The sequence below is a fragment of the Salvelinus alpinus genome, chromosome 9 (genome assembly GCF_045679555.1).
Source record: "Salvelinus alpinus chromosome 9, SLU_Salpinus.1, whole genome shotgun sequence".
Taxonomy (NCBI): domain Eukaryota; kingdom Metazoa; phylum Chordata; class Actinopteri; order Salmoniformes; family Salmonidae; genus Salvelinus; species Salvelinus alpinus.
This window is the reverse complement of record NC_092094.1, coordinates 965,070-977,408: the sequence shown is the minus strand read 5'-3', so window position 1 is coordinate 977,408 and position 12,339 is coordinate 965,070. Positions and strand designations below refer to the sequence as shown.

General features: G+C 42.0%; 1 protein-coding gene across 1 annotated transcript in view; it reads right to left on the bottom strand.

The window, feature by feature from the left end:
* The window catches only part of kif23 (kinesin family member 23), a gene marked incomplete in the record, with an annotated part of 69,986 nt that overhangs the window by 23,056 nt on the left and 34,591 nt on the right, over positions 1-12,339 (bottom strand). Inside the window, 3 exon segments of the mRNA XM_071415646.1 lie at positions 920-1,079; positions 3,173-3,292; positions 8,427-8,506. Coding sequence (XP_071271747.1) covers positions 920-1,079; positions 3,173-3,292; positions 8,427-8,506 — 360 coding nt within the window.

Below are 12,339 nucleotides of genomic sequence, written 5' to 3'. Positions count from 1 at the left end.
ACAGCTCTGAGACTGACCCAGAAAGACTCAAAGCTCTGAGACTGACCCAGAAAGACTCACAGCTCTGAGACTGACCCAGAAAGACTCACATCTCTGAGACTTACCCAGAAAGACTCACATCTCTGAGACTTACCCAGAAAGACTCACATCTCTGAGACTGACCCAGAAAGACTCACAGCTCAGAGACTGACCCAGAAAGACTCAAAGCTCTGAGACTGACCCAGAAAGACTCACATCTGAGACTTACCCAGAAAGACTCACAGCTCAGAGACTTACCCAGAAAGACTCACAGCTCAGAGACTTACCCAGAAAGACTCACAGCTCTGAGACTGACCCAGAAAGACTCAAAGCTCTGAGACTGACCCAGAAAGACTCACATCTCTGAGACTTACCCAGAAAGACTCACAGCTCTGAGACTTACCCAGAAAGACTCACAGCTCTGAGACTTACCCAGAAAGACTCACAGCTCTGAGACTGACCCAGAAAGACTCACATCTCTGAGACTTACCCAGAAAGACTCACAGCTCTGAGACTTACCCAGAAAGACTCAAAGCTCTGAGACTTACCCAGAAAGACTCACATCGCTGCCAAAGGTGATTCTAACATGTACTGACTCGGAGGTGTGAATACGTATGTAAATTAGATAGCTGTATTTTATTGTCAATACATTACTAAACATTTCTAAAAACATGTTGTTTTCACTTTGACATTATGGGGTAGTGTGTGTAGACGGGTGAGAAAAACAATTTAATCCATTTTGAATTCAGGCTGTAACAAAATGTAGAATAAGTCAAGGGGTATGAATACTTTCTGAAGTCTCTGTATACCGTCACTGTGCCGTGAGTGACTTTGAATAAAAGCTTCTGGCAAGTGGCATGATAAATATTATTACTCAAAGTGCCACAGCCACCCTCTCTACCTGCGTTGACAGGACCTCCTCGTTCCTCCAGGCGTCGCGACAACTCGTCTTTGAAGGCTTGGTTTTTCTGCCGGCGCCCAGCAGCTAAGCCACAGATGGGCCTGTCCACGGGCCTGGCTACCTCTACCTCCTGGGTCATCTCAGCAAAACGCATCACCAACTGCAGAAACAAACACAGATCAGCCAGATCCCCAGCTGCAGAAACAGACAGATCCCCAGCTACAGAAACAGACAGAACCCCAGCTACAGAAACAGACAGATCCCCAGCTACAGAAACAGACAGATCCCCAGCTACAGAAACAGACAGATCCCCAGCTACAGAAACAGACAGATCCCCAGCTACAGAAACAGACAGATCCCCAGCTACAGAAACAGACAGATCCCCAGCTACAGAAACAGACAGATCCCCAGCTACAGAAACAGACACAGATCCCCAGCTACAGAAACAGACACAGATCCCCAGCTACAGAAACAGACACAGATCCCCAGCTACAGAAACAGACACAGATCCCCAGCTACAGAAACAGACACAGATCCCCAGCTACAGAAACAGACACAGATCCCCAGCTACAGAAACAGACACAGATCCCCAGCTACAGAAACAGACACAGATCCCCAGCTACAGAAACAGACACAGATCCCCAGCTACAGAAACAGACACAGATCCCCAGCTACAGAAACAGACACAGATCCCCAGCTACAGAAACAGACACAGATCCCCAGCTACAGAAACAGACACAGATCCCCAGCTACAGAAACAGACACAGATCCCCAGCTACAGAAACAGACACAGATCCCCAGCTACAGAAACAGACACAGACCCCCAGCTACAGAAACAGACAGATCCCCAGCTACAGAAACAGACAGATCCCCAGCTACAGAAACAGACACAGATCCCCAGCTACAGAAACAGACACAGATCCCCAGCTACAGAAACAGACACAGATCCCCAGCTACAGAAACAGACACAGATCCCCAGCTACAGAAACAGACAGATCCCCAGCTACAGAAACAGACAGATCCCCAGCTACAGAAACAGACAGATCCCCAGCTACAGAAACAGACAGACCCCCAGCTACAGAAACAGACACAGATCCCCAGCTACAGAAACAGACACAGATCCCCAGCTACAGAAACAGACACAGATCCCCAGCTACAGAAACAGACACAGATCCCCAGCTACAGAAACAGACACAGATCCCCAGCTACAGAAACAGACACAGATCCCCAGCTACAGAAACAGACACAGATCCCCAGCTACAGAAACACAGATCCCCAGCTACAGAAACAGATCCCCAGCTACAGAAACAGATCCCCAGCTACAGAAACAGATCCCCAGCTACAGAAACAGACAGATCCCCAGCTACAGAAACAGACAGACCCCCAGCTACAGAAACAGACAGACCCCCAGCTACAGAAACAGACAGATCCCCAGCTACAGAAACAGACAGATCCCCAGCTACAGAAACAGACAGATCCCCAGCTACAGAAACAGACACAGATCCCCAGCTACAGAAACAGACACAGATCCCCAGCTACAGAAACAGACAGATCCCCAGCTACAGAAACAGACACAGATCCCCAGCTACAGAAACAGACACAGATCCCCAGCTACAGAAACAGACACAGATCCCCAGCTACAGAAACAGACACAGATCCCCAGCTACAGAAACAGACAGAACCCCAGCTACAGAAACAGACAGATTCCCAGCTACAGAAACAGACAGATTCCCAGCTACAGAAACAGACAGATCCCCAGCTACAGAAACAGACAGATTCCCAGCTACAGAAACAGACAGATCCCCAGCTACAGAAACAGACAGAACCCCAGCTACAGAAACAGACAGATCCCCAGCTACAGAAACAGACAGATCCCCAGCTACAGAAACAGACAGATCCCCAGCTACAGAAACAGACAGATCCCCAGCTACAGAAACAGACACAGATCACCAGCTACAGAAACAGACACAGATCACCAGCTACAGAAACAGACACAGATCCCCAGCTACAGAAACAGACAGATCCCCAGCTACAGAAACAGACAGATCCCCAGCTACAGAAACAGACAGATCAACAATGGACCGGTGTAGCTCAGTAAGTAAAAGCATGGAGCTCACAAAGCCAAGACTGTGGGTTCAATCAGTCAGTCATTTTGGCACCATAGAAGAATGTCAGGCACAAAGACACATACACTCCTGAAAACAACACCTAAACAGTGGGAGAATTATTCCAAGTAGGGGATAATGGACTCACCATGGTTTCTTCGTAGTCGTCGGCTTTAGGATTGACACATACAACCATCCGTACTTTACCCTCCCCGTCGAAGTAGTTCTTGAACAAGTGAGTCACCTTGGAGTCGCGGTATGGAACCATCTGGAAGAGAGAGATTTACATTAGGCCTGTTCACAGTGCCTTGTTCTTAGCCCCAGGCTAGACTGGCTCTGGGCTGGATTAGCATGTAGTCACACGTTGTTAACCCCGGGCTAAACTTTAGCCCAGTCCTAAGGATTCACACAGACCAACAACCTCTCTGACACGCGACCAATGCTACTATAAGCAATACGACACGTATTAACACACAGCTTCCAGCCTAGCATTGGATTTCCAACAGTTATGGTTTGTATAAACCTTGCTGTCCGCCTGACCTCGGAAAACCATGTTTCCCCTTTAGAAATTCAACCTGGCCTGTACAGAGAATGCTGTGTACGTTTCCTGATCCAGGAGAAATCATACAACATTATCATGGATATATCAAAGTAAATAAAAAGCTATGAAACTAGACAAAATGGAGTTTGCTCATAAAGATCCTATTAAATTACTAGCTGAATTCCTAATTCAATGCATTTGCTGCCCTTCCAACTGTAGACATTTGTAGCTTCAGACTTTTGCCAGCCTGCATAGCAACCATTTTTGTTAGGCATTAACTTCTTGCAACTATAGGGGGTGCTGTTCTGCATTAGCATATTTGGGTCTCCAAATTAAACTGCCTCGTGCTAAATTCTTGATCGTACAATATGCATATTATTGTTATTATTGGATAGAAAACACCTTCTAGTTTCTATAGAAGTTGGAATTTTGTCTCTGAGTGGTACAGAACAATATCTACAGCACTTTTCATGACAGGAGTCAGATTTCAGAATTTTTTACCCCTGATCTGGAGTCTGTTTTTAAGGCGACAGTGAATGCTATGAAGAAACCGACACTGCCTACGTCTTCCTCTGGGTGTCTGTACGTCATCACGTTTTGAATGGAGTCTATTGCACAATCCCAGCCCATATAAAACCACAAAACGTGGGAGCACCTCCCTCTCTTCTCCGCGCGCCACAAGCAAGATAGGCATCGGACCTGCCTCATTCCAAATCGTTGTTTAACTAGTTAGATTTCTCCGGTCATGTTTTCAGTCGTTATAGTTGTTAAAAACATCATAATGTAGTTAATTTGAACCGTTTTATAGCAATTTATATCCGTTTAGTGCGATTTTGAGGAATTTCTTTGTCGTGCCCTTTTTAGCTTTGGAAACGTTTCGGGGTGTCGGTCGTTGGTGGTGGACATTTCGAAGGACAGAGGACATCTATCGACCAAAAGACGTTTATAACATAGAAAGGATACATTGCCCAAGAATATGATGGAAGAACAGCTCAAAGTAAGCAATATTTAATATGATAAATTGTTGTTCTGTCGAAATATTTTAAACGCATATTTCGCCATTTTGTTTGTTATCGCGTCACTTGGCGAACCCTGTATTGAAAAGTAAGGATAATTTTAAAAATGTAAGTCAGCGGTTGCATTAAGAACTAATTTGTCTTTCGATTCCTGTCAACCCTGTATTTTTTAGTCAAGTATATGATTAGCTTTCAATTAAACTAGATCACTCTGATAGATGACGTCAGACATATTGAGGCTTGATTTCCTAGTATTTTTATTGTGTAACCACGGTTTTGTATGGCTAAATATGCACCTTTTCGAACAAACTGTATATGTATGTTGTAAAATGATGTTACAGGAGTGTCATCTGAAGAATTCTGAGAAGGTTAGTGAAAAAATTAATATATTTTGGCGGTGATTACGTTATAGCGCTCTTTGGCTGGAATCGATGCTCTGGTAACGTTTGCACATGTGGTATGCTAACTTATCGATTTATTGTGTTTTCGCTGAAAAACGCTTAGAAAATCTGAAATATGGTCTGAAATCACAAGAACTGGGTCTTTCCATTGCTATGCTTTGTCTATTTTTATGAAATGTTTTATGATGAGTAAATTGGTCATACACGTTGCTCTATCTAGTAATTCTAGTCGATTTGTGATGGTCGGTGCAATTGTAAACTGTGATTTCTACCTGAAATATGCACTTTTTTCTAACAACACCTATCCTATACCATAAATATGTTATCAGACTGTCATCTGAAGAGGTTTTTTCTTGGTTAGTGGCTATCAATATCTTAGTTGAGCCGAATTGGTGATAGCACCTGAAGGAGTAAGAAACTGATGGAGTTAGAATAGTGGTGTATTTTGCTAACGTGTTTAGCTAATAGATTTACATATTTTGTCTTCCCTGTAAAACATTTGAAAAATCTGAAATGGTGGCTTTATTCACAAGATCTGTATCTTTCATCTGGTGTCTTGGACTTGTGATTTAATGATATTTAGATGCTACTATCTACTTGTGAAGCTATGCTAGCTATGCTAATCAGTGTGTGGGGGGGGTGGGGGGTGATCCCGGACCCGGGGTAGAGGCTCGTGAAAGGTTAACCTGCCTAGCAACCATTTTTGTTAGCCACTAACCATTTTTTGTTAGCCACTAACCTGCCTAGCAACCATTTTTGTTAGCCACTAACCTGCCTAGCAACCATTTTTGTTAGCCACTAACCATTTTTGTTAGCCACTAACCTGCCTAGAAACCATTTTTGTTAGCCACTAACCTGCCTAGCAACCATTTTTTGTTAGCCACTAACCATTTTTGTTAGCCACTAACCTGCATAGCAACCATTTTTGTTAGCCACTAACCTGCATAGCAACCATTTTTGTTAGCCACTAACCATTTTTGTTAGCCACTAACCTGCATAGCAACCATTTTTGTTAGCCACTAACCATGTTTCCATCCACAGTGTAAAGCCATGACAGCTGTGATGGAAACTGGAACTTTCGGTACCATTTTATAAACGCCAAAAAGATTTGTTCAACATGGTGGGACCTTTGTGTCTGGAAAATTAATTATGCGAGAAATGGAGGTGGAAATGCTTTTATGCACAAATATTGATATAATAACCATCTTTTGGAAGTGAACTTGAGTCCTCCCCCTTTGATTTAGGAAAGCAGGCAGTTTATTAAGCTGCAGATGCAATAAGTGATGAACTTCACAGGGTGGTGAAAGTGCACGGTGGTGATCTTGATGCTCCTGTCCAATAAATATCGAGCGTCTTATTCTGGTGACATGACGACGGATGCTTGACTAATAAAAAATATTCCCACTCTTATCCATAATAAACTCATCATTTACATTTAAGTCATTTAGCAGACGCTCTTATCCAGAGCGACTTACGTAGAATAGGCTACCAGCACGGTATCTGCCAGATGTTAGCTAGAGAGCACATGTCAAGACCCGAGGAGACACATTTGATATTTAATGCAACAGTTGTGACTAAACTAACAGTAGCGTTGAAAATGTGATGAAAACATATTGAACTTTACATCTTTATTTTGGTACATGAAAACATACTTGAATAAGTACATTTTATGCATGTATGTACATTCTATGATACAGCATGGCCTGTCTACCCTGCCAAATACAGACACTATGATACAGCATGGCCTGTCTACCCTGCCAAATACAGACACTATGATACAGCATGGCCTGTCTATTCTGCCAAATACAGACCCTATGATGCAGCATGGCCTGTCTACTCTGCCAAATACAGACCCTATGATACAGCATGGCCTGTCTACTCTGCCAAATACAGACCCTATGATACAGCATGGCCTGTCTACTCTGCCAAATACAGACCCTATGATACAGCATGGCCTGTCTACTCTGCCAAATACAGACACTATGATACTCTGCCAAATACAGACCCTATGATACAGCATGGCCTGTCTACTCTGCCAAATACAGACCCTATGATACAGCATGGCCTGTCTACTCTGCCAAATACAGACCCTATGATACAGCATGGCCTGTCTACTCTGCCAAATACAGACACTATGATACTCTGCCAAATACAGACACTATGATACAGCATGGCCTGTCTACTCTGCCAAATACAGACACTATGATACTCTGCCAAATACAGACCCTATGATACAGCATGGCCTGTCTACTCTGCCAAATACAGACACTATGATACTCTGCCAAATACAGACACTATGATACAGCATGGCCTGTCTATTCTGCCAAATACAGACACTATGATACAGCATGGCCTGTCTACCCTGCCAAATACAGACACTATGATACAGCATGGCCTGTCTACCCTGCCAAATACAGACACTATGATACAGCATGGCCTGTCTAGTCTGCCAAATACAGACCCTATGATACAGCATGGCCTGTCTACTCTGCCAAATACAGACCCTATGATACAGCATGGCCTGTCTACTCTGCCAAATACAGACACTATGATACTCTGCCAAATACAGACCCTATGATACAGCATGGCCTGTCTACTCTGCCAAATACAGACCCTATGATACAGCATGGCCTGTCTACTCTGCCAAATACAGACCCTATGATACAGCATGGCCTGTCTACTCTGCCAAATACAGACACTATGATACTCTGCCAAATACAGACACTATGATACAGCATGGCCTGTCTACTCTGCCAAATACAGACACTATGATACTCTGCCAAATACAGACACTATGATACAGCATGGCCTGTCTACTCTGCCAAATACAGACACTATGATACTCTGCCAAATACAGACACTATGATACAGCATGGCCTGTCTATTCTGCCAAATACAGACCCTATGATACAGCATGGCCTGTCTACCCTGCCAAATACAGACACTATGATACAGCATGGCCTGTCTACCCTGCCAAATACAGACACTATGATACAGCATGGCCTGTCTAGTCTGCCAAATACAGACCCTATGATACAGCATGGCCTGTCTACTCTGCCAAATACAGACCCTATGATACAGCATGGCCTGTCTACTCTGCCAAATACAGACACTATGATACTCTGCCAAATACAGACACTATGATACAGCATGGCCTGTCTATTCTGCCAAATACAGACCCTATGATGCAGCATGGCCTGTCTACTCTGCCAAATACAGACCCTATGATACAGCATGGCCTGTCTACTCTGCCAAATACAGACACTATGATACAGCATGGCCAATTACAGAGCGGTACAGTATACTGCCAGATAATGTGGTGCAGTACACATGCATATCCCCAAATGTACCTAGTTGGTTCCACTGCCTACAGCATCATATACACAACACAAGGGTAATACGGAGTACATATACGGTCCAGAATGTATGACATGCAATCCGAACCTTGTTTGTGCCACACATTTGATTCTCCCGAAGCACTTCGATACACGTCCTCAAAGTCATAAGCGACTGGTTGATGTTACCTGCAATCAGAAATATACATTTGAACTTAAAAAGCAGAAAAGGAATATTTCCTGAAGAAAATGTCAGCTTTCTTCAGCAGCTCAAGTATAAACAATGTTTTCTAGTAGTGGATATCATTTATACTCAGGGTTCCCCAAAGAATTCCCTGTTTAATAACAACATTTATACTCGGGGTTCTCCCCAAAGAATTCCCTGTTTAATAACAACATTTATACTCGGGGTTCTCCCCAAAGAATTCCCTGTTTAATAACAACATTTATACTCGGGGTTCTCCCCAAAGAATTCCCTGTTTAATAACAACATTTATACTCGGGGTTCTCCCCAAAGAATTCCCTGTTTAATAACAACATTTATACTCGGGGTTCTCCCCAAAGAATTCCCTGTTTAATAACAACATTTATACTCGGGGTTCTCCCCAAAGAATTCCCTGTTTAATAACAACATTTATACTCGGGGTTCTCCCCAAAGAATTCCCTGTTTAATAACAACATTTATACTCGGGGTTCTCCCCAAAGAATTCCCTGTTTAATAACAACATTTATACTCGGGGTTCTCCCCAAAGAATTCCCTGTTTTATAACAACATTTATTACTCGGGGTTCTCCCCAAAGAATTCCCTGTTTAATAACAACATTTATTACTCGGGGTTCTCCCCAAAGAATTCCCTGTTTAATAACAACATTTATACTCGGGGTTCTCCCCAAAGAATTCCCTGTTTAATAACAACATTTATACTCGGGGTTCTCCCCAAAGAATTCCCTGTTTAATAACAACATTTATACTCGGGGTTCTCCCCAAAGAATTCCCTGTTTAATAACAACATTTATACTCGGGGTTCTCCCCAAAGAATTCCCTGTTTAATAACAACATTTATACTCGGGGTTCTCCCCAAAGAATTCCCTGTTTAATAACAACATTTATACTCGGGGTTCTCCCCAAAGAATTCCCTGTTTAATAACAACATTTATACTCGGGGTTCTCCCCAAAGAATTCCCTGTTTAATAACAACATTTATACTCGGGGTTCTCCCCAAAGAATTCCCTGTTTAATAACAACATTTATACTCGGGGTTCTCCCCAAAGAATTCCCTGTTTAATAACAACATTTATACTCGGGGTTCTCCCCAAAGAATTCCCTGTTTAATAACAACATTTATACTCGGGGTTCTCCCCAAAGAATTCCCTGTTTAATAACAACATTTATACTCGGGGTTCTCCCCAAAGAATTCCCTGTTTAATAACAACATTTATACTCGGGGTTCTCCCCAAAGAATTCCCTGTTTAATAACAACATTTATACTCGGGGTTCTCCCCAAAGAATTCCCTGTTTAATAACAACATTTATACTCGGGGTTCTCCCCAAAGAATTCCCTGTTTAATAACAACATTTATACTCGGGGTTCTCCCCAAAGAATTCCCTGTTTAATAACAACATTTATACTCGGGGTTCTCCCCAAAGAATTCCCTGTTTAATAACAACATTTATACTCGGGGTTCTCCCCAAAGAATTCCCTGTTTAATAACAACATTTATACTCGGGGTTCTCCCCAAAGAATTCCCTGTTTAATAACAACATTTATACTCGGGGTTCTCCCCAAAGAATTCCCTGTTTAATAACAACATTTATACTCGGGGTTCTCCCCAAAGAATTCCCTGTTTAATAACAACATTTATACTCGGGGTTCTCCCCAAAGAATTCCCTGTTTAATAACAACATTTATACTCGGGGTTCTCCCCAAAGAATTCCCTGTTTAATAACAACATTTATACTCGGGGTTCTCCCCAAAGAATTCCCTGTTTAATAACAACATTTATACTCGGGGTTCTCCCCAAAGAATTCCCTGTTTAATAACAACATTTATACTCGGGGTTCTCCCCAAAGAATTCCCTGTTTAATAACAACATTTATACTCGGGGTTCTCCCCAAAGAATTCCCTGTTTAATAACAACATTTATACTCGGGGTTCTCCCCAAAGAATTCCCTGTTTAATAACAACATTTATACTCGGGGTTCTCCCCAAAGAATTCCCTGTTTAATAACAACATTTATACTCGGGGTTCTCCCCAAAGAATTCCCTGTTTAATAACAACATTTATACTCGGGGTTCTCCCCAAAGAATTCCCTGTTTAATAACAACATTTATACTCGGGGTTCTCCCCAAAGAATTCCCTGTTTAATAACAACATTTATACTCGGGGTTCTCCCCAAAGAATTCCCTGTTTAATAACAACATTTATACTCAGGGTTCTCCCCAAAGAATTCCCTGTTTAATAACAACATTTATACTCGGGGTTCCCCAAAGAATTCCCTGTTTAATAACAACATTTATACTCGGGGTTCTCCCCAAAGAATTCCCTGTTTAATAACAACATTTATACTCGGGGTTCTCCCCAAAGAATTCCCTGTTTAATAACAACATTTATACTCGGGGTTCTCCCCAAAGAATTCCCTGTTTAATAACAACATTTATACTCGGGGTTCTCCCCAAAGAATTCCCTGTTTAATAACAACATTTATACTCGGGGTTCTCCCCAAAGAATTCCCTGTTTAATAACAACATTTATACTCGGGGTTCTCCCCAAAGAATTCCCTGTTTAATAACAACATTTATACTCGGGGTTCTCCCCAAAGAATTCCCTGTTTAATAACAACATTTATACTCGGGGTTCTCCCCAAAGAATTCCCTGTTTAATAACAACATTTATACTCGGGGTTCTCCCCAAAGAATTCCCTGTTTAATAACAACATTTATACTCGGGGTTCTCCCCAAAGAATTCCCTGTTTAATAACAACATTTATACTCGGGGTTCTCCCCAAAGAATTCCCTGTTTAATAACAACATTTATACTCGGGGTTCTCCCCAAAGAATTCCCTGTTTAATAACAACATTTATACTCGGGGTTCTCCCCAAAGAATTCCCTGTTTAATAACAACATTTATACTCGGGGTTCTCCCCAAAGAATTCCCTGTTTAATAACAACATTTATACTCGGGGTTCTCCCCAAAGAATTCCCTGTTTAATAACAACATTTATACTCGGGGTTCTCCCCAAAGAATTCCCTGTTTAATAACAACATTTATACTCGGGGTTCTCCCCAAAGAATTCCCTGTTTAATAACAACATTTATACTCGGGGTTCTCCCCAAAGAATTCCCTGTTTAATAACAACATTTATACTCGGGGTTCTCCCCAAAGAATTCCCTGTTTAATAACAACATTTATACTCGGGGTTCTCCCCAAAGAATTCCCTGTTTAATAACAACATTTATTACTCGGGGTTCTCCCCAAAGAATTCCCTGTTTAATAACAACATTTATTACTCGGGGTTCTCCCCAAAGAATTCCCTGTTTAATAACAACATTTATACTCGGGGTTCTCCCCAAAGAATTCCCTGTTTAATAACAACATTTATACTCGGGGTTCTCCCCAAAGAATTCCCTGTTTAATAACAACATTTATACTCGGGGTTCTCCCCAAAGAATTCCCTGTTTAATAACAACATTTATACTCGGGGTTCTCCCCAAAGAATTCCCTGTTTAATAACAACATTTATACTCGGGGTTCTCCCCAAAGAATTCCCTGTTTAATAACAACATTTATACTCGGGGTTCTCCCCAAAGAATTCCCTGTTTAATAACAACATTTATACTCGGGGTTCTCCCCAAAGAATTCCCTGTTTAATAACAACATTTATACTCGGGGTTCTCCCCAAAGAATTCCCTGTTTAATAACAACATTTATACTCGGGGTTCTCCCCAAAGAATTCCCTGTTTAATAACAACATTTATACTCGGGGTTCTCCCCAAAGAATTCCCTGTTTAATAACAACATTT